Source organism: Salminus brasiliensis, chromosome 17, assembly GCF_030463535.1.
Source record: "Salminus brasiliensis chromosome 17, fSalBra1.hap2, whole genome shotgun sequence".
Classification (NCBI taxonomy): domain Eukaryota; kingdom Metazoa; phylum Chordata; class Actinopteri; order Characiformes; family Bryconidae; genus Salminus; species Salminus brasiliensis.
In genome coordinates, this window is record NC_132894.1 from 12,079,479 (window position 1) to 12,107,455 (window position 27,977).

General features: G+C 41.1%; 1 protein-coding gene across 1 annotated transcript in view; it reads right to left on the reverse strand.

Annotated features, from left to right (window-relative positions):
- The window catches only part of efna2b (ephrin-A2b), a 113,917-nt gene extending 86,159 nt beyond the window's left edge, over positions 1-27,758 (reverse strand). The window contains exon 1 of the mRNA XM_072660454.1: positions 26,398-27,758. Within this exon, the coding sequence (XP_072516555.1) occupies positions 26,398-26,537 (140 nt within the window). The 5' untranslated portion in view covers positions 26,538-27,758. The remainder of the gene's footprint in view (positions 1-26,397) is intronic.
- Positions 27,759-27,977: the final 219 nt, after the last annotated feature.

A 27,977-nucleotide genomic window follows, 5' to 3' on the forward strand; every position in this document is an offset into this window, starting at 1 on the left:
GTGTTGTTCTTACAAAGATGGTTCTTTTAAAAACATCAGTTGAAACGTTCTTTAGGAAACCAAAAGTAAGTTGCATTTGGCACTGCTTCAAATAACTGTTTTTGCTCAGACGACTGTACAAGTCAAGTAATGTCATAGAGTCCAGGTCTGCATCTGGACCCGAGTCCAGTTTCTAGTCCTGATTTTGTTCTTGTTGGAAGTCAAGGGACCCCTTAATGTAATCGATAGGGCACCTAGTATAACACCTACCAAGAATTACCAAGTGGAAACTGGATTCAAGGTCCAGATTTGACTCCTGTCATAAAAAAACACTTTTGGTTCCATATGGAACCTTTCAATGGAATGGCATTGACACTTGCATTTCTCTCTGACAAAGATGGTTCTTTAACCATTCCTGAAATGTTCCTTAAGGAACCAAAAGTGATTCTTTCTCACATTGCTTCAAAAAAAACCTCTTTTGCTTAGATAATTTTACACTTTATGTGATGTCACAGAACAACCACTTTTGGTTCCTTAAGGAACCTTTTAATAGATGATTCTCAAAATGGTTTCAGCTAAAACTGTTAATTGGACCAGGATGTTTACATTATACAGTTGATCATTAAATGAAAGAAAACACCTTCACACTCAAATCTCGTTCCATCTGAACCATCTGCTGAAAGGTTCCTTAGGGAACCAAACGCGGTTCTTCTATGGCATCCCTCCAAAAACTATCCATCTATCCATCCATGGCATCCTTCCAGATATTCTGTATGACTATGTTTCACTGACTACTTGCTGCGTACAATTAACTGAATTGATTAGACATGCTTAGTTTAACTCGAACCAATAATATCTCCTCATGAAATTAGGAAGCAGATAATGGCGAAGGTTCTCTGGGGGCGCCTCCATTGTTTCAGACGCTTCTGAAATTTCTATTGGTAAAACAAAGCTGTATTATACTAGTGACTACTTTCTTCAGGCGTATCTATTATATTATATATAAACGGAGACTTGGACAATTCTGCACTTCGAGTGAAATTTGGGGAAATTTATTTGGCTTTGGTGACGCGATGTTACGACTTTGCAGATGGACCCAAGATCCAGATTTACTACCCGGCCTTATGAGGCTATGCTCAGGGAACAAATCAAAACGAGGAGGAAACCAGAGAAGGGGAAGTGTGGGGAGGAGGGGGGGGGGGTTCAGCTGTCTATGGCAAAAAACTGCTCTTCGTTCCGCCCCGATCCCGTCTCCACGGCAGCCGCAGGGAAATTGCCATGGCAACTCCCACCTGGGAGCACTTGTTAACATGAAAGTTGGAGCCAAGAGGAGAAGGAGGCTTGGGCTTAAACGGAACGACTTCAGCCTACTATGTGGAGCTCAACAGGTTGGAGAGGAACAAAAGCGAAGTCCAGGAAGGAAAAGATGCTGGCTATCAATCTGGGTGCAATTTGTCATCAGCTTTTCTGCTTTTCTCATCCAGCTCTGATTCTCAAGGCCGTTGTTTCTAGACATGCTAGACCTACAGGAACCCAAGAAAGGTCAAGAAAAAAATAATGAATCACATCATTTAAGAACAAGGGCCACCTAAAGCTGGGTCCTTCAGAAGGAGGAAAGGCCCTTCCTCTCTGCTAAAACCATCCAGGGAGCATCATCCGAGAAAAGCCTGATGGTTGGGCACAAAATAGAATGGTTTAAGTAATGACCAAGATGAGAGAGATTTTCAATTTCAATCTGAAATGTGGAGGTCATTATTTTCCTTTTGAAAATGCCATAATAGAGCTGGCTGAAATATATTCGCCGCATTCTGGAGTAGAACTACATTAATGCTAAGATACCCTTCCATCTCCTAAATCTACCTCATTTGGCCTCGCCATAGAAAGGGAGGGGGAGCAAGCCCCAAGTCCCTGATGGCAATTCATCCAGTTCATTGCTTTCAATATCAATTATATAAAATGAAAGTTAAGTCGCAGGAGCCAGTGAGGGCTTTCTAATGTGGTGCCTCGACTGGTATTCCCATCTTTCCAGTCACTGGAGGGCCGGCAAAAGAAGCCTCGGGAGTCAAAAGAACGGCGGATGACACTTCTAGGCAAAAAGGCACATTCAGCGGGATGGGTAGGGTGTTCTGACTTTTATTTATTAAAATACCTCCATACTGGGGGAAAGACTGACAGGACAGACAGCTACCACTGACGGATGCTTTGTTATTCCGAGATTTTCTTTTTTCAACTCATTTTTTCCCCAGCGCTATCAATCTTTAGCCGTGCTACAGGTGTAGGCAAGACCCACGAAGTTCTCGGCATTGAAGCTTCTTCCTTTCAGCTTCTGTCCAAACTCTGGACAAGAAGAGGGGGTTTTATTTGGAGGACTAAAGTTGAAAACTTCACAAAGTCAATTTGATTCACCCTTCCTGGTTTATACTGGCAGCCACTTTGAAGTGAGCCTGACAGAACAGGATGTCTGAAGCTGTTTTAAATTTTGAATGCAGCCCTCCTCTGATACTCCACCATTAGTCTGTGCTCCTGTCCTCGTATTGGCCACCTCATTGATATTCCCCTCCACCGGGCCGGTGTTAATTCAGCAGCCACAGACGACGCTGAGAGTAGACTAGAGGGGGAGAGGAGGCATATGGACTGTCACTTAAAATAGTGGCCCGCTACCTGGCTGCCGAATGTCAGCGTTACACACGGTGCCCCTCAATCAACAATTGGTCGTGACGTGGCACTGCAAGGAGAGAGCGAGAGGAAGAGCGGGAACAAAAAGAGAGAGGACAGATACAATGATACTCAAAGAAGTAGAGGTGGGCGATATGGCAAAAAATAATATTGTTATATTTAAGACAATTTCACAGTACATCCCACCATACTCAATTTGATAAGACAAAAAAATAGAGCCTTAAAAAATAAACACAAAAAGGACAATGACTTGAATTCAGTCTTTTTAGCGGCCATGACAATATTCCCCATATTCTCAAAACATATTGCGAGAATATTACTCACAAAAAATACAAAATCGATAAATATATTTTTTTATCTACTTCTTTAAGACAACCTTACACTTTATAGTTTTATCGTTTAGGTTTAATTGCTCCACTACAACCAACATACACTATATGTACTATATCTATTTTAGCTACTTTAAGATGCACCAATTGCTGACAAAGATGTGCAAATGCACACACACACACACACACACACACACAACTGCCAACAGAATAGGACTCTCTGGAGCAGATAAACATAAACCTATAGGCAACATGCCTAATGCCAGGTGTGGGCTAGAGGGGTATAAAGCCCCCCATCCTAGCACTGAGCTGTGGAGCAGTAAAACTGTGTTGTCTGGAATGATGGTTGGTGCTTTATTCAATACTTTTGGGATCATTTGGGGAGTTGGTTGTGATGGTCATCCAACATCCGGACCTCACTGCTCCAAAATCTAGAAGAAAGCCTCCCCTGGACAGTAGAGACAGTTACTGCAATACCCTAGTGGCCATTCCGCCAGAGGAATGGAAACCAACTGGTTGAATATTTCTTTACAGTGTACAGGAGTTACAGTTACAGTGATACCATGTTTTTCTTGCTGTATGATAAGTTCTTAGACATACTGTATTCTTGCCCTGATTGGTCCCTAAAATCTCTGAGGGTTCAGCTTTCATAGAGCATGATTACTACACAACATGTACATGTGACAGCATCAGTGATATGTCACGTTAAAAACTGTGAAAAGTAGATTAAACAGCAGAAGCGAAGGCCACTCGTGAGCCTGCGGAAAGCAGTTACGGGATCATTAGCTAGTCATTGCATATTTAACCAGACTTTCTTGGTGCTTGTTGTTTCCACTGTGGAGTGTTTTCTCCTTCACTTAAAATGGTTTTATTGTAATTAATTAACAGGCTAAACAATAAATAAACAGTTCTTCCCCAACGCTTCGCAGCACTGTAGAGAGACTGAAATAACTGCTCCAGCATAAGGTATAACAGCAACTGAGCCTCTGTGATTTTGGGACGGATGGCAATTAGTGTTGCAGGTAATCCTGGCTTTCTAAAAATGAAAGTCATCATTGTGATCCTGCTCAGAATTCTGTCTAAAATTAACTCTCCTGTTGATGACATTCATTCAGCCTGAAAAATACACCTCTCATCAACCGAGCTGTAGAAACGTGTGAAAAGAAAACATCATTAAGAATTAAGACACAAAAAATATCTATAAAACTCTTGATGGCCAAGATGTGGGATTTCTCCCGTATGTGATTACGTGCACTTAAACTGTAAGTAGGACATTGAGAATCCTTATAATGCTCCCTCCCTGAGTGCTTAATGACATTTGCAAATGTAATGTTCTTCACAGATGCGTACGGATCTCAGTGAAGCTGCTGAACTGACCTTGCCGTGTTGCGCAGCGTAATATTTCAAGCCGAAGCGAAGAATATCCCCTTAGAGTCGTGGGAGTGTATTTACACTACTAAGCACTACATTATTACAAAGCATGTAGAAGATGGCGCTTTAATAACCACAATCATTAAAGAAAGGAAGCAGTTCTTTGACTGGTAACAACAGTGGAACAGATTTGGGCGCTAAACAGGGACATTCTTCTAGGTTCTTCTAGGAAAGGTTTTCTAACAACAGGGAAGAATCATTTGACCAGATAAAGAAAGCATTCAAAGAGCTCTTTAAGTTGTCATGGTAATATATACAACAGAATGATTGCCTTTACTACAGAACCTTTGAAGAACAAACAACAAACAAACAAATTAGGCCAGGATTATTATAAAATATTTTTTAGCATACACACATACATAAACTGAGGTTGAGGTCACTGTCTGTCGCTGATCTTTAACCGAGCCATTGCTCCTGGGTTTCTCTGTGCCACCGACTCGTTTAACAGCCTTTTAATCTGTAGCTAAGAGTCATGTTATCCAGTGTCTGCAAGTGCCTTTAATTAAAAGAGAGGAACAGCTTTTTTCGAATGAGCAGGCGAGGAGGTTGGCTTGTTTGTGCCCACTGAGTCCAATGAGCAATTGACCAGCCTAATCAGGTGAGCCTGCCTCTGAGGTTTTATTTCCTTTCTGGAACCAAGCTGGTGATCGGTGGTCTACATATGGAACTGCTGAGTCAACCGCAGCTCATTTAAAATATATTAGAGGAGAGCTTAGCTTGGAGGTGATTTTTTTTTTCTACGGAGCCACAGAGGGACCAGCGATCTAAGCCTGTATAAGCTCAAGACTGTGTGTTCTGTAGAAACTGTGGAAAATATTCACCGAGTTTTCATGGAAATTAAACATAAGTAATACATTCCGGTTGGAGGAAAATGACTTGGCTTCCTGCGGAGGCTAATTTCTGTCCACTGAGAATGCTCCCTGGTCACCAATAAATCGGGCCTGAGTTTAGTCTACAAACAAAAAAAAGGATGAAAGAACGGGAAAGGTTTCTACTGGACAGGACAGATTTCATTATAATGGACTTTACATTGTAATCTTCCTCAAAGAACCGAGTTCAGTGTAAATCCTGCTAATTATCGTCGAAAGGCGCCAGTTCACATGTCTTGTGGAACCAAAAGCAACACAAAGAACATCAGCAAAGCTGTGGCGTCCCTGATGTAAAGTTTCCACTCAGCAATTTCTGCTCTCTTATTGTATTACTTTCTTTATTTATTTCGTATCTTGTATCATTAACTTCAGTTGTAGCCGGGATGAATAACAATGGGCTGGTAAAACTGTGTGATATTAAAAAATCTGTATAGTAAGCATGACCTCTCCCCCCCCCCCCTCCTTCATCTCCCTTGCTGCACCTCCTCCACGCTCTGATGCCTTCTCTTCCACCTGGTCTTTTGCGGCTCTCCCCAATCCTCACGAATGGGCCGGTTGGGTTCTTTTTTATTTATTTATTTATTTATTTGCGCACGTCCTCCTACCTCAGACCTCCTCCCAAAACCTTTCCACTGCCTTTTCATTTTCACTCCAAGCGCCTTAGTCAGTGGACCATTTCCATAATCTCCATTAACCACTTCAAATGGGCCCTTTAAGAGCGCTCCAATTTGCATAATCCCATTAACTCTCCAGTTATTGCGCTGCCTTTACGACAATCCTTTGCAACATTCGTACAGGGGTGGAAAAAGAAAAGAAAGGAAGAACTAGGTGGGTCTGAGGAAAGGTAAAAAAATAATAATAATGATAATAAAAATAACAAAATAAATAAATAAACAAAATCATTGGGAAGAGTTTCCTCTGAGGTGTCATTTTAAAAACAGACAACTGTAGAAGCATTTACTTGTGATGATAATGCTTTCGCTCTTTCTCTGAAACTGGACGTCAACAGTGGCCTTAAAGTCTGATTTTGTTGCTAGCAGCTTAAAAAAAGCTGTGTTTGGCATTTTCAGCTCAATGTGTTAGCACCCAAACCTATTAAATACATAGAAGGTATAAAGAATACTCCGATTTCTATTTATATAAAATATAAATATACAGTAAAACTCAACAGTCTTGTATACAGCTAATCCAGCCAGAGCTCAGCTAAATGCTGTGTTCTCCCTGCTCTAATACACATGATTTACCTCCTCAGACAATTATCAAGTCCTTTATGACTTGTATCAAGTGTGCCGGAGCAGGCAACACACTAAGCTGTGCAAAACTGAGGTCCTCCAGGACGAGCCTTTTATAGCATATCCTCGATCAGGCCCAATTATGTTGCAGTTAATGAACTATAAATTGTGATAATTGTGTATAACTGTGATTTCAGGAAAACGAGCTGCCACTGTATTAAAGTATATTCAAGGAAGATGTACTCTAACAACGGGTTGGAATAACGAGTTTGAACTTGCCTTAAACTAAAATGTTCCATCTTCTGTAGATTAATGAAGATTTAACATTTCAGAATGATTAAAGTTACACATATCGTGGTATGTATGTTATACACCATCAGCCATAACTTAAAAAAAAACACCTACCTAAAATTGCATAGGCTGCCAAAACAGCTCTTCAACATCAAGGCGTGGACCCCACAGGACATCTTATGGGGTCCTGTGGTTTCTGGCACCAAGAAATTAGCAGCAGATTCTTTAGGTTGTTTAAGTAAGTTGTGAGGTGTTGTATCAATGAGCCGTGGACACCCATGACCCTGTCACAGGTTTACCAGCTGTCCTCCCTTGGAGCACTTTTGGTAGGTACCAACCACTGCATACCAGAAGAACCAGACCTGCCTGATGTTTTGGAGATGCTCTGATCCAGTCATCTATCCATCACAATCTGACTCCTGTCAGAACGGCCCAGATTCTTACACTTGCCCATTTTCTTGCTTCCAACACATCAACTTCAAGAACTGACTGTACACTTGCTGTCTAATATGTAGATCTCATCCCTTGACAGGTGCCACTGTAACAAGATAATCAATGTTATTCACTTTACCTTTAAATGTTTTAATGTTATGGCATATTGGTGTAAATTATATTTCGAGTTGAACTTAGGACTTGTCTTAGGACATCAGCCATTGGAACACTGCTTAAAGTTTTACAAAGATTTGGTAGATTCCAGAGCCAAACTTAACAGCCTTTGTTAACCAAGAACGCTATGACTAATCCTCCAGAAAAAGCCTAAAGACAAACGGTCAGACAATTACTTGAAAATAATAACCAGGATAATCTTCAGGGAATACTCTATTTTTCACACTGGTCATTTTAAAAAAACATTGTATCAACTGCCTGAGGAATGGTGAAGGAATGCAACTAAACTAGTCTACATTTAGTTTAGCAAACCTGACTTGACAAGATGATTTAACTTCAAGATGCCTGAATTCAGGAAAGCAGGAAAACGTGGAAAATTACAGCGGCCAAGGGGTTGGAGTTAGACCCTAATCAAATGACAATTTGAAAAACAGCAGCCCACGCATATATTATCCATAAGTGTGCACAACCACACACACACACACACACACACACACACTTCCCCCACTAAAGGCAGTGATATATGAGAATGCCAGTGCTATGCCTGCTGCTGCAGGAACAGGACAGGATGAAGGGGTATCAGGGGCTGGATATTGCAGCAACGCGAAAGATAGAACGTGGCACAGGCGAGTCGGGCCTGCTACAGTGAGAAGTGGCGGAATTTTTTTTCCCTTCTTTTTTCCCCCTCGTTCGGCTCCAGCTCAGATCAATAAGCAATCTGTTAAGGTTTTACCCAGAGAAAATGCTCCTAATAAAGACTCCCCCTGGGCGCCACTGTGAGCAACAGAGAAGCACACTGAACAACAGAGGTCCAACGCGGGGCTGGCGGCTACCTGTGTAATGCACGTCGGTGAAATCTGTCCTGGTTTCAGGTTACCGGGATGGGAATTCACACCGCCGTGCTTCTGACTGATTCCTAGCCAAGACTGAGAGCCACACTGATGGAATGCTCTGGGCACTAGCATCATGTTACAGATTCCCCCTTAACACCCTCCTGACACGCACCCCCCCCCCTTACAAACAGCATGATGGATGGGGGAGGCCATGTTTGAATGATACACTGTACAACACACTCGTGTTTGCCGTGATCAATACTCATTAATCACTCCAATGTGGGCCTGGCTTTGAAAGCCAAGCGGATTTACTGTGCAAAAGTGCAGGAGCGTGCTGCAAGATCCAACCTTCAGTCTTTTCAGTTGTAGAATTGATATATATATATATATATAATTTCCCATTACATAAATAAATGCATCACATAATCCGTTCCCTTTCCTTCAACTCTGATCCGGATAGCTCAAACCTACTGTATGTGTAACTAGGTCTCGCTCCCTGTGGGTAGAGGAAGATATGAACAATTGCGTTACTTTGGCTTTCAATAATTTATGAAAAAGGCCACACACTAATCTGAAGTCATTTATAATGAATGGTCCAAGGGCATTATTTTTTCTCCTTTTCATAAGCATATTCTATATTACTCAATGGAAGTTAAACAATGTACATCAAACCATGGAGCAGCGAAAGGCAATAAAACAAGTTTTGTTTGTTTTTCATTAAAGAGAAATCTTGTGCTTGAGTACAGTTATAACAGTGCAGCCAAGGCAGAAAGGGGGGCATCCAATTCCCAGATATGAGGCTTTGTTATAATAACTAATAATGAAAACATTCATTTTATACGTCTGGCTGCGCCATCTGGTCAAAAGCTGAGGGCAGGCCACAGCTTGCAGTATTTTAGAAAAGGTGTTCTGTATTCAACACACTTTGGGAGTCGTTTAGACGTGGACCCAAATTTCCTAAGCTTATTTCTGGGACCGGTATATAAGGGCATATGTGCAGATATATGAAGTAGGGATATCCCGATCTGATCCGAGCATGTTTTAATAGATTGGGTATCGGTATTTTAATTTCAATGCAGTTCTAAGTCTATGTTTTAACCACAGCGTTCAGAGCTCTATCTGCTGTCCTCAAGGCACCACTGACAGACATAAATGCCTAGTTGGAAGCAGTAGGGAAATTCTCAGATGTAAATGAAAGATTTTAGAGTCTGCAGTGTACAGTCTACAGATATCACTCCAGAGTGTGTACCACTACACACACATGTGCAAAGTGACTTGTATGTATCGTGAGTGTATCGTTACATGCCTTCAACATAGCTCTGTTAGAACACGTTCTGTAGGAGTATGAAGAAATAAAACCAAACAAACCTAATCTTAGCTAAAACACCAAAACATTCATGGAATGCACAATCCTGGGCAAGCGTCATTAACAAAGTGCTAATTTCCATAGCTTTCAACACACTAACACACTTTATTGCTGAGCTCCAACTCAGGCTGGGCTCCTGATTTAAGCCAAGGTGAGGGCTTGAGGCCATTCTAATACTCTCCATCTTTCCTGTCTAAGCAGAACGAGTGGTACTTAGCCGAGTGCTGGGAGAGTACTTCCTCCAAACGACAAGAGAGCGGGCATGATGCCCCCCTGAGAGGCAAAGATTAAGGGCAGCATTAACAAGCCCAGTGCTCTGTGCCAGCACGACCCACCCTGGCACTGGAGGGGCCAGCACTGTTTAACAGTGTCCTACCATGTAAAGCTGGACATGGACAAAGCTGGGGACGGATTCTTTAAGCATGGCAGAGCAACCAACAGCTTGTTGTTGTTGTTATAGCCGTCTTCCTTTTTCAGTGCTGTTTTTCCACCGTCTCTCTGCAATGCAATCCAACCGCCTCTTTTGCAAATCGAAAATATATCCGTGTCTTAGATCCACAATTTCTTCCAGGCTTTGTAAGGTTCATGAGTTAGTTCGCCTTCTCAGTTGAATGCTACCTGCATCTACATTTCAAGTCAGAGTGTGCTCCTTTGACACATAATCCATATAATAGACTAAGAGTCCATTCTTCTTGAACTGCCACATTAGATAAAGGCAAGTCTGATAGACTAGGCTTTTGAAGTGATCTGAGTGCTCACTGAACTTTATTGGTTACCCACCACTCCACCCGCCCACATCTAAACACAAAGCCCATCCGTACCCTCAAGTCTGTTCAAGCTGATCAGCCATGCAGACTGGTTCAACTAACAACTCTTGGTTTCCTTGAAAAAGAACTTGAACAAAGCCCTTTTAGCCCCCTTTGGTCCCTTCATACCCGAGAGTTGTCTCGCTTTAATTACAACTCTAAGGGTGCGGGCATGGGCCCGAGGCATCCTCGTAGTGACCGGCCCAACAAATGCACTTTCTTTGGGAACTCCAGTTAATTGCAACTGCTCAACTCCGACAGGGATGGAGAAGCAAAGAGGGGAGGGGGGGGCTGCAGCTCCTGGACCACAGAAATCCTTTTTGTTGAAGCTAATGTGGCAGAAAAGACTCTTCCAGTGGAGTCTCTCTCGGCCAGTTTAATCCCTGTGTATAGAGTGAGCTTTGTAACAAAGAGTTCAGCAGCCTGGTTCTTCCAAGGATTCCCTAACTGGACGTTCCTCAGACAGATTACAACAGCCGCTGACGATTTTCCACTGTACTCTGGGTCAGTACAGTCCTGATGCTTCCTTGGCGAGAATCAGAGAAGTCCACGCCCTGGGCAGCACCCATAGGTCTGTGGTTTTGAGCATTGAACAGAGATCCAAGATTGTGCAGGGGTCACAAAGCTCTTGATAACCACATGACACCCTCCCCTAGGCTTGCTATTCTTAACGTGAGCCCAAAGTGAATAGCTGTACAATTTCAGCCCCACTATTTCAGGGCACTCACCACATCTTTCCATTTTAATAGTCTTCAGCTTCACCATGGCTGTCTTCCAGTCTACCTCCGAGCAGGGAGCTCACACTCAAAAACACCTCTTATGCCCAGTGATGGGTGTGGGCCCCAGACTGCTCTTGCCCGAGATGGGCCGTCACGGAGAAGCCATAAAGAACGCATCTTGAAAAGTCCTTTGCTTGAGGTGTGGTTATGAACGATGATAATGACCCATGAAATTCTTCCCTGGCTTGAGTAAATGCTGAGGCACCAGACAGTGTCTTTTCAAAATCACTAAGTGCTTGGACACCTGGTGAGCGAGCAGTTACCTTGACCGCTGCCAAAAGCTTTTTGGAAAAAGAGTCATATGACTATAAAACGATATACAAGACAGAGGCTATTTTCCAGGGATGCTCATAATAGTGTGCACTGCGGTTCACTTTATGAACAATTGTGGATGCTGTGTGGGACTCGCAAATGCCATGCTAATAGAACGTGTGTGACCGGACTATTTCTGCCCCATTTGCTCTCTGAAACAGAGTTGGAGAATGAATCCTGGGCCAGAGAATATAGCGAAGTAGGACAGATGACAAGAACAGGTTCAAGTACAGATGTGGACAGTGTTATGGCCTTACAATCTGGCATAAGGACCTAATGTTCACATAAACACTCCTATTGCCAATTTCAGGAGAGAGAAAATAGCACTGACAGCTGAGTTTAGCATGTGTGCATGTATCTACAGCAGACAGGGGTAACTGGTACACAACTGGTACACATCTGGTACACAGCTTCATGTGAAACCTCTGCACTGCATTTTTTCCATTTGATGGTAAACATGTCACCTCAGAAACTGTGTGTTTTAGGGACTGGAGGGAGTGAAGATTAGTTGATGTAAAGTGTGAGAGTAAATACATTCTAACGGATTTTGAGCAATAGAACTAATTGTAGACGTTGGAGAAAGGCAGTGCTGAAAGGACACACATCTATTAGTACTCTGTTGTGGGAATTTCACACAGCGCTGGCTTGCTTCTGGAGGTTAACATTGCTAGAGCATATTCCCAGTAATTGATTGATTTTGGCCTTGTGTGCATTTCTCTGAGATGAAACATGCAAGTCCCCCTCATACCAAACATCTCTCCACACTCCATTAGAGAGGGTTCAGAAATAAAAAGCTCTCCAAGCACCTCAAAGCCTTTTAGAGGAGCCTGGGTTTTCAAGGCAAAATCCAGGGATTAAAGGCATATTCCTTCGGGGATTCTTTCTGTTTAGCCCCTAAAAGACCACAGAGCTCCAACTAGTCATTGACCCCTTTCACCTAGAAAGTAGGATTGTGCAATGTTGGCAAGTAAGATGTGGAGGGAGAACACAGCTGTTTGTTTTTGGTTCATTTGTTGCAGTCATTACAGAAAGACCTGCTGACATTCAAGTCTACACAACGCTACACGTACATACACAGACTCAGAAGCTTTTCGTGTCCTAACTCACTCTTTTTGTTAAGAAACACAACATTGCCAAGCTGGAAGGACTGTGATGTGGCTTAGGTGTTTAAAGACTGACTGTAAAACATTCTGTAATGCTATGGCACCAAGTGCCTTATGTGCAAAATTTGAGAACCCACTCAGCAACTTCTTGAATAATGTGCCTGATCAGTCAGGAATTCATGATTTTTCCTTAAAAATGCTGCTGCAAGTCTTAAAATAACTATTTAGATGAGTCAAACTCTCTACAAATTAGGGATCCATGCTGATATTGCTTTCTGCAGATATTTGCTTATAAAAATCTGATCCGTACTACAATGAAAATAACAGCTTAAAGTTTCAGTAACAAGTAAATGTTCACTGCTTTTTTAAAGGGTGTAAATTCAGTATTACTATATTATCATGATATCAGTGGCATTCAATGATCTTAAAATGACAATATCATATATTGCAATTATTTCTGGGACAATATTCCACCAAAAAAAGTTATTGTGCCAGGCCTATCCTCTGGCAGACGGTCAGACGGCAGCTGACCCGGAGTACCCTGCAAGCCTTGTCGTTACGACCCAGTCGCCTGGCCATTACAATTTTGCCCTTGTCAAACATGGTTGCGGGTTTCTATAATTTTTTTTCCACTCTGTGTATCTTTTCCTATAAATGATGGAAATTCATAAGACAGATCTTTGGATTTGACCGATAAAGTGCCCATGTGTGGGTGGCATGACACAGTCATTTTCTTACATAGTAGACCTATCATCTCTACATCATATGGACTCTTCAACATATAACCTATAACCCGGTAAGACTGTTGTTACTGCAATTTGTAGTGGGCTTTAGATGACCTGACCAAATGCCATAGTAAATCAATCATTGATTAAATTAATACAATTCAGCACCCCAGGTTTAAAAAAAAGCGAGGATGCCACTCAAGTGCTTGGCGCTTCCCCAATGTCCTTGCACGGACCCAAAACATACCTTTGTTTTGGACCCGTAATTCGGCTTAACGGTGGGATGAACAAGAAAAGGGAGTCCCTAATCCTATTAGTGCAGCACCTGAGCTGGAATGGCTAATCCTGTTTAAACTCACTACACAGGCTCTGTAATCTCCCCATATCCTGATGTTCAGCTGGCTCCACTAGTGCCCAGAGGTGAGACTGCAGTTTATCATCACACAGGGAGCTGGAGCAGTGGCGCCATTCACACCTCTACCTGGATTACCCTACTGCCCAATCTTCTGGTGCAATATCACAGTTAGTCCTCTAGCCTGAGAGGTGTGTGTAAACAGGCCCGGCAGAAAGGAAGCGTCTGCTGGAGGTTTCATGCTTTTCCTAAGCATCACTCAGCAAGAGTCATTAGTGACTGAGGCCTAAAAAACAGCAGGTGCCGTAACTCTATAAATGGAACGGCACTAGAGGGTTCTTCGATACAGATCCAGTGCTACTTCTTTAAAAAAAATACAACGCTTTTAAATAAGCTGTACTTCACTGCTACAAGACCAGCATCTAAAACATAGGCTTAAAGTAGTGCCAACATTACACCGTACAGTGTAAATGTAATGTAGAATGTGCTATTTCAGACTAGATTTGATATCCCATACATCATCTGCTGATATCAGGCCGATACCGATACCCACTGAGACTGATACACTGTCTAAACAGCACTGTAGTGTGTGCAGTCCTGTGTTCTCATGTGGAATCCGTAAGAATTCCCTCTCAGTACTTACTCCTGAGTCTGTCACAAGTTACTATTTGTTACTGCTCATACTCGGTCAGCTCAAAAACGCAGTGTTCACAGTGTGTGTGTGTGTGCACAGCAGTGTTGTATTACTATGCTGGCATCATATTTACCACACCTCCTTTTTTATATACATATATGTTCAGTAAAAAAACCCTTTAGAAACCCTTCAGAAAAAAAACCCTTTCCTTAACCTTCAATGGACATCAGTGTAAAAAGATTTTACTCCAGGTCTTCTTGGAGAGTTTATATCAGTCTGTTTATTACGAAAACTTTAACAATGAAAATAACAACCAGATTCACATTATGTCAAAAGATGAAAACCGCCAAAATTGGAGATTGGAGGAACAAGGTTTTTGCATGACAGTGACGATATGCTAAAACCAATCAACCAATGAACGTAATACCGTAATAGTGTAATTACATCCACGGGTCTAAAATTGGGCTATAGGTAAAGTAGAACATAAGCGCATTGGCAGGCAGTCAATGAATTTTGGGGCTACAGACTCTGACTACATTGATTTTGCCGAGAGTAATTTGCCATTTTGTTCCTGGTACCACTTCCGTCTTTATAGCTCTTTCATAATAAAGCTTGAAGATGGGTTAAAAGATCACTTCCAGTCAAAATATCACTTCAGATTTCAGGCCTGCCTAACAGCAAAGAGGCAGGTGCACAGCTCAATCAGTGCTCTCGCTCTCGGATCTCACTGAGACTTGTAAGTTAATTAGTTTCATTTAACACACCCTGATGAACGCATTGCTGAGCTCTTTTATATTTTTAATATTTTATTTTTTTATAAAAAAAAAACGTCTAGCTGGCAGCCAACATCGCTAGACGTTTGATCTGGTTATATGTAGGTTGGGACGTAAGGTGATTCAAATTCAACGTATTCCAAATGCTACATGCCAACGTTATATAGATAGGACATTTAGTTGTGATATATGGTGACCAAAACCCAAAACGTCTGCTAAACCTTATAATAGTAACATTGTTAGACACTGATATGTTGTTGGTTTTAAGTCATGGTGTTAAGTAACCAAAATTCAACATTTGTCCAACATTGGAGCTTGATGTTAACTTAATGTTGAGTTTTTGGAAGATATATGACTTTAATTTCCAACCAAAATTCAACATCTGCACAACATGTTCGAGGTTCGAGTCTAGCATCTTGCCGACGTCAAACTGAAGTTCAGGTTCAGGCTCTAGCTGCATCATGTGTTCCCAATTGCTAAGTAGCAGAGCAGTGAATGTGGAAGCCTGCATTTGTGGAACGGACATCTACTTGGAAACCAGAAACTATACACAATTAAATCGGTAGGAAAAAAACACTGCTAAGTTTCCTGTCTCTCACTTTCTCGCTCTCTCGTTCTCACTCTTACACTCTGAACTCTGTTGGCAGAGGAACTCTAAAATGTCACTGGCCTGATGGCCTTTGTGCTCGAGGCGTTCCGGGTACATTCCTGTTCCTAACGGGGAATCAAAAGAAAACACAGCATTCTGTCTCTGAGAACAAGTTCTGAACTTGTCCGAACTCTCTTATATCACAGCCTGGTGGTCGTGCTGTCACCCTTTCTTTCAGGCTACTTTCCTGTCCCAAAAGCCTTTTGACAGGGAACAACATTCAGGCGGCTGAAAATCTGTCGTGTCCTTCTTTTGTAGCAATTCTGCTTTATAGAGCAAATCATTCAGGGCGCTATGATGGCAAGAAAAAAAATCCATACTATTAAATCTGTAGAGTTAAATCAGCCTTGGTTTTCTGTTGCTGCTCGTCCAATAATGTGAACCAATGACACACCATATGTGGATAACATGGTGTATTTCAAGTGTGAGACATTTGGCCCACATAGGAAGTTCTTAAATCTGACTTATACTCTCATAAATTTTATATAGCAGTGTTTCCCCAGCCACCTGGCCAAAAACAGGGACTCGCAAGCCAAAACAGGACTGGGCACGAACAATACGCTCAAATAAAACCAATTTTCACATGTTTTCCTCAAACAAAGTGCAGGCGTCTGCACTTACCATATGTGGTGTGTTAAGAGCAGCATAATCTGCGCAGGAAATAATGCAGCAGAGCAAATACTACTGAAGAAAAAGCGGTAAAACGATAAGACCCTTATGTTGGAATGAATATCTACATCAACAGATTTGATACAAGTTTACTGAACCAATCGCACCAGGCTACATAAACATAAACAATATACAGACTCACATCAGGTTTATACTACTGCCAAGCTCCAACATGAAACTGCAGCACAAATTAGTCTAAAAATATAAACACCCCATCTAATAAATAAATATCGGATATTCAATCCATAATTAATCATCCAGAAATATCAACACCAACATCTTTTTCTTTTTAAGTATTTCAGACACGAACTTCGTGCAAAAAAAAAGTAGACCAGCGCGCTGTGACTACTAAAAATCAGTGCTAAATTCAGCGAGGAGGCCTGCGATGTGTTAAGAAGTGCAACTCTAAGCCATATACAGTCGCGTTGTTTACGATTGAAACCACCAGAGAAAAGCTGGATTTGTCGAGCTGAGAAGCACTTGGACTTTGCCGTGCAGTGCTGTTGTCATCCAGCACTTCTGTATATCAAAACTGTCCGGGGAAGTCCAATTTCTGAATTTACAGTAGGTATTTAGAGGAAAGGCTGGCCACTTCTGTTCAGACTGTTCCTAACCCCAGAGCCCCCATCTGCCATCAAACCCCCAGATAAAAGCCCTTCCTCTGTCTTTGAGAGAATGACAGGTTTGACATGTCTGCAATTCAGGAGAGAAAACTCCCAGATGACTTGGGATGCAATGCTACACTTTTCACAGGCTTTCCTTTTTCCACCCCCCACTTTTCAGTTCTTCCCCTTCCCAAATCTCAAGTTATTTGAAGGTCAAAGCTCGCTGCACTCTGTGGAATGGCGACTGCCCGCCCTCTCGCTCAAAGACAGAGCCGTGTGCTCGGTGGCTTTGGTCGGTCAGTGCTAAGATAAAAACAGGGGGCATTAGAAACACAGAGGTTACTCTGTGTGAGTTTGAGAAACAAAACCACTGTTCATCAAATTTAGAGGCCAAAGAAAAACATAGCAGTAAGCTTCTCAGTGCTTTTCTCTGTGTGACGAGAGCTTGTCCCGCTAAAATGTGTACATTAGAAGTTAATGAAAGTTGCTCTTTTTAAAAAAGATACTAAGCTACCTACAGTTACATAAATTATATGAATATACGTAGATAAACTCAAGCCGAACTTTTCTGATGTGGTAAAATGTTGTAATAGTGTGTATAACTAATATCGTGTGTAATGACTGATCCCTGTATCTGGGTAGCTCAAAAGTTTAATTATAAAATAGACCTTTGCAGGGAAATGAGTTTAAGGAAATCCAAAAAAAAAAAAAAAAAAATAATTTTTTTGTATACAAATATTTAAGTTACAAGAATTTAAGTTATACGAGTGTAATATGAACAACACTTTAAATCACCAAAATCAATTATTAAATTTAATAAACATTTTAAAAATGCAAATAAAAGCCATGTAGTCATGAAAAATATTATTTTGCTTTAACTAAATTAATGAATTAACGATGAATTAATTAATTAATTAATGTTGACCTGGAAATTCTCTAACAACACAAATTTGGACTTTTGCTCCCTTTAAAAAAAAAGGTAAATTTAAAAAAAGTCATCTGGGTTCACAAACCAGATCACTTCTCTACAGTATCAGAGTGCAATATTCTATACTTAATTAAAGCTCCCCATCATGGAAAACTGAATTTATTTCACTGTGATGAAACCAAGTTATTATATAAACATCAAACATTTAATATAACAACACTGTTAACAATTTAAATCATACCATTCCCTCCCCGATCATTCAGACCATATGGATCATATGGAAACTAAGCTGTGAAAAGCTGTAAAAACTTATTTACATCTCTCCGCCTATTCAGCCTACCACAGTTTAGCCCTGCTAGTAGTGGATGATATACTGGTTTATCCGAAGGTATTGTTCGTAATTAACTTAATACCAGTATGCAACAAGCGTAAGTGCAGAACTACATTTAGTAAAATCAGAAAATGCAGACGCATAATAAACGGCACAAACGCTTCGCACTAATGTGTGGCTAAAGACTAGCACACACGCAACCACACGAACACAGCCACCAGTGAGAGCTACGCTGCAAGCCACACATAAACAGACAGGCAGGGTAAAGAGAGACAGAAAGGAGATGACGAAGAAGGGGCTTGGTCTGTCTGAAGTTGTCTGACTGAAGTTTGTTATGTCCGGAGGTGGAAACACTAGCAACCTGTTTCATCACCTCAAAACTAAACATGTGCTTGAATATTAGGACAGTTTGCGATTACAGTCGTTAGATGTGAGGTCGTCAACCAGCGGGGTCTGTGAAACCCGAAAGGGTCAGACACCTGGTCAGACCTTGCTGGAACTAGCATTTTCACAAGGCAGTGCATGGCCAGAAAAGCAAAGCTGGAAATGACGGTTCATTTACACAAGGACATACAGTTCCACAATTCTAGGACCAGTCTAGCATACTTTGATAGTAATAATAATAATAATAATAATAATAACAATAATAATACTTTTACTCTCAGTTTGGATTTTAAGGAACCATTTTCTCTATTTTGAACAATCAAAATAATTAATACTGACAATTCAGTTGTTAAATTTGTTTATTTGTAGCAAATAAGTCACTGTTAAATCATAAAGACAGGCTCACTATTTTCTAATAGGTTTATATTAGATAAAGTATATGATATACATTTATGATATATATGTTTTATGATATACACTGAAATTTTAAGCATACCATGATGTAAGCCCTACCCATTTATATAAAAATTCGATCAAAGTGTATCAGCTGATTGTTTTTCGAATGTGGCGCAGGACAGCCAATCAGAACACAGCTTACTTCCCTTATAACAGTCTTAAAGGTACTATATTTTATAGTTTTATTTTAAGTGATAAAAAGAGCTTGGAAATGGTCATTTTTTGAACATAAAAACACACAAACACTGTAAGCCTTACAGAAAAAAATTAAATACAAAATGTAGGACATAGGCCCTTTAAAACATGTGAAGAGGGCAATACAACACTGCTAAGGCTACATAAATGCATTCATTCATTCTCTAAATAGCTACAAGTTATGATCATATTTTCACAACAGATTGCAGGTTTTGTTCAAGCTGGATTCAGGCTATAATAGCTTTAATATACGGTTATTACTTTTCCTTTCATTTCAGATACAACAGTACTCTCCTGCCATTGTCAAAAAAGATTATTAACACAATCTTTAATGTTAAAATTAATTCTCAAAATAGTATCACAAATAGCTTAGACCAAATTCTTAAATCAATTTTGAGTCCAATCGCAGGTAAAATGGTAAAAAGCTACAGGCTGTGTGCCATAAAACTGCCCTTTAAAATGAGTATATATTTACAGTCTTTGATCACTTTGTTTCGAAAAAAATAACAGTTACAAAAAAAAGGTTGTCAGCCACATGTCTGACATTTTCATGGGTCATCAGGCCAAAAGTTATGACAGTACCTCTACAGGGACAAAAAGCATTGCTATGGTGTATTTTCCTTAAAACAGAAAGAAATTACTATGCAAATCTCCCACAAGCAAAATAAAATGCACATGTCTCAGTCCATTATAATGTATATGTCTGCAGTTTATATGTAAAGAAGCAGGCTTTAAAAATGCTGCTTTCCTCAACTCGCAAGGATCCCAAGAGGATAAACGGCAGTTTAGAGTCTTTTAAGGCTGACTCTCACCTCACTTAAAACACATAATGCAGCAAAGAGAGGGCTCAGTGCCACTTTTTCCACCATAAATACACCGCGCTGAATAGGCAGGCATCGAGAAAAAAGCTCAACCCTGGGAGGCTTCTTGGAAGCCTGGGCATAAATAGGAATACAAGGGGGAATGTCCAGCGCTTAATAAGCTGAGAGCTCTCAGTAAAATGCAAAACAGAACCAACATCTGCAAAACTCAGCCTGAAACTTTTTTTCACTCTATATGACAGCTCTGAAATCATCCTTCTTCATGCTCTTCCTGGGTGTAGGGGGTTCTTTAAGCACCTAGCTCAAATCAAGTTTGGAGTCCTCCTGCTGCACGTGACTGCCAATGTGCAAAATGAATGTGGGTCATGCATTAAAATTTATGAGAAGTGCAGAAGGCATGATGATGACGTGAAGATAGGGGCTGTTGCTAGGTACAAAAACAGAACAAAATAAACACCGGGAATAAAGCTAATCAATGAGTATTTAGTGTGAAATTTCAACTGGAGGTGGTCAGAAAGGAACAATAAATAGGCCAGACTTTAGACAGGCCTTACTTCATCAGGTAATATGCTGAAAGCATGATCTGACTATTTACACTAAAGCGAAATATGCAGCTAGTTTATGTTATTAATTAAGATAAATAGTTATAAAACACGCTTTTCTGTACATGTACCTTAATAGTGACCGCATTAAGAAGCTGTTCCATGTAGGTGTAGTTTTCCAAGAAGCCAGGTCATTTTTCCAGTTTGTGGTAAATATAATGATAGAATGATAGTCCTTTTCTTGATGATACTACTTGTGTGGGATGTACTAAGAACATATCTAAAGGTATATAATTATAAATATTACGAAGCACAATGAGTTTCAGGTGCAGAATTAAGATACTCCCGTACCTCCTCCTGCATTAGTGGAAAAAAATAACTTGTGCCAACTTTTAAAAACAGCCCAAATGAAATAATTCACTTTCTAGAGTTTAGTTGACTATAGTTATTTTATTTATAGTTTTCTATAAATAAAACTATGAAATAATAATATTTTAATCACTATTTGATAACTTTTTTTTTTTGGTAAGTTGTTTTGGAAGCCGAGCACGTTCTACTTGAACGACCTTGCATACCATGCCTTCCCGTAGCAGGAGAGGGGCGCGGGATACGGGCCCCGATAATGGGCCAACACAGATAATATTACAGCAGAAACACAAAAACCTGATATTTGCAATCATTTGTGACTGTTCAGTCTTCGGAGAGAGTGAGAGTGAGAGAGACAGAGTGATTGCGAGAGTGAGAGAGAGAGAGAGAGAGAGAGAGAGAGAGAAGACTGAAGCATTTATTCTGTCCAGCATTAGCATAACCTTGATTAACATTGGAAATGAAATGCTGTGTCCTGCCATATGAAACCAGCTCTGGGCTCCGGCTCACTCCGGGTCGTTTTATTTAATGAAGCTTTGAACCTAGATTACTGATTAGCAAATTCCCCTTTCATACCAATTGCTTTTGCAGAAATCACGCATCGACTTTAATCTTTAATGAGATGTTAGCAAGCCCTTTTAATGTAGCATTGTGGCACACTTAAGAGAAAATTTGCCGATGGATAGCATTTTTTTTTTTTTTTGGGAGCTCTTCTCTTTCCATTTTTTTTTCAGGAAAAAAGGGACTGAACTGGTGATCCAATTTACATATATTTGCTCAAAGTTTCGTTAATGAAGCTAAGTCAAATTAAAAAAGGAATGCAGCTTGTGCATTTACCCCAGATATTCCCCCGCAGCGATTATCTGAACTGACGGTTTTAGCTTTTTGGTTTTTATATTCAAGTCAATTTAAAGAAATACTGGAACGCTGACTGATGTAGGCATCGTTTTTTTTTTGTTTGTTTGTTTGTTTGCCAGAAATTTACGTAATATATAAGATCAATAAATAAGATTTACATTTTGTAAAACTGACTTTTAAATGTTAAGTGTAAATATGATGGCCTAAGCCCTAAGCTAATGTCTGAGTTTTAACTAATGTGAAACTAATGTGTAACTCGCGTCATTTGAGGGCAAGCAACTGAATTGTGAATGGGCCTACATACAGGCCTTTAGAGTTTAAAGGCTTAAACGGTAACATTTATAACTTATAAATGCAATACCTAAAGGTCAGGCCTTCATCTGATCTGCAGACTTCAGTAACTAAATTCTCTCCCAACAGAAAAAGCCTGGAATCTCATAGAAATGAAGGAATAGCCAATGTGACTCCATATGGTCATCCTAAAGGATGCAGTGTGTCTTTGGCGAGTAGACACTGCTGACCACTATTGCTGCTTAATCGCATTTCCAAACTAACGAATATGCTGCGTCTTGCTCTATGTCAGTTTAAGTGCCTCCCCTATACCCCACTAACTGCTTATTAATGGACAAGAGTCATTGGAAAAAAACACAATGATTATACTTTTAGTGACTTAATAGCTTAGGTCATTCGATTAAACCGCCCAGATAAACTGGGATCTCATGACAGCGGCGCAATAAGTCACGGGACAAGCAGCGATTAGAAAGTCCAGCGATCTTAAAACGTTAAAACGCTTGGGTCGCTGAACGCTTCCGTAAGAGAGAGGACAGGCTCTGTTTTTCTGACCTTCAAGATAGGAGGTCATGTTCCAAGCAGATGGAACACTCATTATTGCTTTGTGTGTAATTTCAAGGGGGGGTAGATTTCACACACAATGAAGAAGAAATTAAACAGTAAATTGCCACTCTCTTGACGCCATTAATTAATTACAAGCACTCACGTAGCTGATTTATGCACAAACAGGCAAAATGACCCCAAAGTGCATCCCAACTGTTGTTGGAAAATATAATATTACAACCCTGATCGCATAAACAGATGTTAACTGTGGCTTTTAATTCCATTCGAAAATTTTTTAAAGGAAATACACATCAGAAACATGTAACGTCAAGAAACATCTCGGTTTACCTTATGCGGAATATTTTACTCAGGACAAAGTGCTTCATCAGGACATAATATAACTAATATAATAAAAAAAGAGTTCGCTGATTAGTACCGAACATCATACTTTATACTGTAAAGCCACCACGCAATAATCCTGAAATCCTGTGTTGTTCTCTCATTTGTTACTAATCTGATATAACGTATAGATTCATGCATTACCCCATCAGAACCAATTTAACCCTGTGCTCCATTTCTTGACACCAGCTTACACCATTCCAAGGGCAAGCACGCCTCTCAGAAGGTTGAGAAAATGGCGGACGAAACTGTAAGTTGAGGTGAAACACAGCGGAACGCCACCTAGAGGGCTGTGCGATCCCAACTGCGTCAAAATCTTACACAGAAAAATTCCGCATTGACTCAGTGCTCAACCACAGTGCTGCAATGTAGGTCTACAAGACGTCAGGATAATCAAGACACTCATAAAAACTTCACTCGCTCCAATATACTGCAAATAAACGCTGTTGAAACCAGGTTAAAGAAGCTATTTCATGCAATGTGCAATAAAAAAATCCAATAAAAAATGACGAACAGCGCTTTGTTTCCGCGAAAGTCTGTTACACCGAAATACTGGTTTTAAGTCTGATTCAAAACCTCAGAAACTGGCTGAAAATTGTCCCCAGCAGACCTGAGCCAGTGTCCATGGTAAGCACTGATAAACAAGCTACTTCAAGACCTTGTATTTTCACAGAGCCGCATTTTTCATGCTGCGTTCTTCTTTTTATTTATATTTGTATTTTATACCTCATACTTTTCAAAGAACACTAGAGAAAATATTCAGAAAATTATTTACTTGAATAAACAACCATTAAACACAATAAGACCATAAAAAGGCATTTTTTGGATCGCAAATTTTAAAAAATTTAAAAAATGCTTACAACGCATATAAAAATAACCGAAGTGCATTGGTTAACCTCTAATGTAGCATTTGAACTTATTTTTGAACTTGAACTAAGACAGCAGATCAAGAAAGCTTTATATAAGAGCTTAAAACTCACATTTTCACATTTCGAAAAAAACGTGAAAAAAAAACAAAAAACACGTAGGTCTAACAAAAAAAAAACAAAAAAAAACTACACTACAAATGAAGCTAAATAGTTCATTAGCTTTTAAGTAACTGTTTAACCACTTCATCGCATGAAGATACACATTACCAGCGTGCCTTACGTACGTGCTCGCAGCTGTAACTTGCATAAGAACGGATGTGGTTGGGTGTTCTTTACCTGATACGGCAAAAATTTGCAAGAACGCAGGAAAAAGCAGATTTAAGTAAGTATGGTGAATTGGACACAGGTTCAAATATTTTAAACTCCAACAGAAACCCATTTTAAGGAAAATCTAAATTCATGAGCACCACAGACTGCCTGACGGACGTACTTGCAGCTGTAACTCGTATTTGTAGTATGGGCCTCATTTTCTACCCTTTACTCCTTACTGCAGAACTCAGGAGTCTGTCGGCCGCAGGTTCACTCTAATCAGTCTAATTTACTTAAGGACATTATAACTCAAAATATCGAATACAAACACTCAAAAAATTTGTTTTTTTAATGCTGGCTTTTAAAAAAAAGTTGTTTCAATATATATATATATATATATGGATATGGATTAATAAATTATCCAGGTCAAAATCAGACTTCTACTTTACAGCTGTGTAATAAATGAACTGAGCACAGATCTACCCATTACTACATAATCCTGGCAGTGTTCACAAATGCACTTGGAACTGCAAACTTGCACTAAATACAACACAGCTGTTCTTCAATTCCCTCACTGTGGATGGGACTTCATCTGAAAGCTCAGCAGAGAAAAGTACACTAAAGAACCGGTTACATGTCTGTCTCCAAGGTAATAACAACCCGCTGTTTTCATTATAGCTTTACTAACTCATGTCCGTGTGGATAAAGCTGGAGTACGGAATAAGCCAGACCCCTAAAATCACATTTCCAAGTTTCTGAAAACGTTTCCCCTTTGTTTCCCTTTTTTATGTAGTTTAACAAGAAGCGGTGATCCTGAAGGTAACTGCCAGAAGAGCAGAACAACCATGGCTTTATTTTGCTGAGTGAATGATTGTTTTCTTCCATCAAAGGACAATTTATGGCCAAATTTCCTTCACAAAATAAGAAGCATAGGCTGCTAAATGGTGACGGTAAATTATGGGCATTTATGAAATTGCTGAGGAAGTCTGGCACTTGATTCAGAAGTACACACTTAAAAGTTACAAATGAGTGTCTGAGAATTGTTCTCTTTGCTGAACTTGGAACCGTGAAAAAGGCCTCCTCACTTCTTCCCTTCAAAAAATAAATAATTCAAAGAAAACTTTTACCCAACTGCACAAATGCACAGCCTTGGGTCAAGCAGTTTACTTTACTGACTGCTGCTGCCGCCACAGCCGCACAATATTGCAAAGCCCGTCGCCCAAAGCTTCCTACATCTTAATGCAACTATTGATCTAATAACCTTCGGATGTTTAGCACACACCGGGCTCAACCAGGCACTATCACCAAGGAAAGAGAGCTCCTGAATGTGCTGTGAAAATGTCGAAAAAGTAAGTTTTCAAGGATTCAAAACTATGAAACCTTGCAGGCTACAGACAAAGCTCTGCCGTCTGCCAATGACGGACTGGAACTTTGCCCAAGAGTCGGTGTGAGGAGGGGAGGGGGGAGGTGGGACTGCTTTAGCATTTCATCTCTAAATTTGAACCATATGCTGACTAGAGTCAAAAACACTGGTTCATGTGAGAAATGTACCGAAGAAAAAAAAAGATGTGGATGGTAAAATAACCACCTCCAAACATGGACAGAGCAGTTAGTTCAAACATTAAACCTATCCAACACAAGACTGCAACAGCGTACTGGTAGGCCAAGAGAGATAACGGGCAAAGGTTACTGTATGCAGCAAATGAGGCCTAAAAATGATCATGTACTTACAGCACCCAGGAATATATGGGGCGTAGAATCTACCACACCAAGTGGAAGCCATCTGCACAGCAATCAGGCTGTGTGATTATTAGGTTCAGGTTTAAGGCAAAATCTTCCCACTTGAGCTCACCTGATGGATCCAACTACATGGAAAGTAATGCATGGGACAACTTGCTGGCCTGCAGTGAAGTGAATGGAGGCTTGCCAGGCTACTTTTTAATTGACCAAAATTTAAGAAACACCAGCACATAACTTCACTGGTCCAGACTGGCATGTAGCAAAGTAATGATCAGTACTGGCCCAAACCAAAAAGCCCCCTGCTGCCCTGGGAACAAACTGGGGTTTTAAAGTGGGCCCTGCTTACCTGGGATTCGTGCTGTTCCAGTATACAGCATATCTGTCTGAAATGATCTTGCTGTCGTCCGCCCAAACCGTGACCCAAAACAGGAGGGCAACCATCAAAAGTGTCAACTCCATTTGATAGGCGATGCAGTTTTTGTCCATCGTGTTCAAAGGGGAGAGCTGGCTGGCCTTGGGGTCACTCCAAATATGAATCAGAGAAAAGCACTGTTTTATATATGTGTGTGTGTGTGTGTGTGTGTGTGTGTGTATAAGGTATATAAGTGTGTGTGTGAGTCCCTTTAGGAGAGGTTAATAGTTCTGATAGTTCTGTCCGTGCTGTGGTTATGAAGGTTATGTGCTAAAGCGTCCAATCAGAAAGGTCTTGGCTGGACCCAGCACATTCTTCGCCCTCAATTCTATCTGTACATCAAGCGTGGAGCAGGAAAAGGCTGAAGTTAGGCTACAGTGTGTTGGAGCTGTTTACATTCATTCAGACCTCGCTGGCGTTGACCAACTTCACACAGTGCGCTCCCATGTCCACTATAATCCAGTCAGTGCAAGAAAGCAGGTCCTCTGAACACATCTCTGGTCAGCCGCCGTGAGCCCAACAGCCCTCTCAAAGCCATTCTCCGGCAATTCAGCTCTAAAAAAAAAAACTTTCAACCTCAGCCCTGAGACGAGGCGGCTGAAGCTGGAGAAGCTGGCCGCTCAAAGGACCCCCGTTCAGCCATGCGTGCGGCGACCTACAGATAAAGCACTCCTTCGAACCACAGCCTCCCTCCTTCCGTCCCTCTTCACTTACTCCTCCACATGTCCGTCTGTCTGTCTGCCTGCCTGCGAGTGGGGTAAAGTGAACGCGTCCCAAACTCAGCGCCACGCCGGGCTGAAGTTGCTCCAACCGCGTGAGGAAGAAAGAGAGAGAGAGCAGCGCCGGCTACTGAAGGCAGAGCGGTCCTCTCTCAGAAGCGGAGTATCCTCAGCGAAGGAGCAAAAACAAAGAGAGCCTCGTCTCTAACAGTCCACGAGTGCGGCTACTCCGGGCGTACCGTCCACCTCCTCCGGGAGCTCACTGAGAAGTTGTCGTTTGAAAGTTGCCTCCTCTCCTCTGCGGGGCTGTCGGTGAGGGCTCTCTCTCCGGCTCGCTGCCAAACCACGACGGAGGGCTGAGGGGTCCGAGGGGGAGGGGATGGGGGGACACCGCATCACTCACCGAAGTTCTGGCAGCGGGTCTCCGTGTCGTGACTTTCTCTGCTGTGTCGCCTTCCACTCAGCGGCTCTGCACTCTGAGATAAACCGACCTACAGCGCTTTCTTTCCCACTCCGGTCCGCTCGCTCCCCCTCCGCTCGAGCTCACTGTGTGTGCGCGCGTGTGTGTCGCCTGCCTGCTGAGTGACCGCGCAGCCGGCCAATCACAGGCCGAGGATTGAGCGCGAGGGGCGGGGGCGGAGCCCCCCTCACACAGAGTGAGGAGCGTAAAGTTTTGGGATTTAAAAAAAGCAGCTACTTTTTAAACGAACTGATATTTATAATTAAAAAATTATGAATAAATAAATATTATATCAATTTGAACAAATAAAACAAATCAAGCATAATTAATGAATA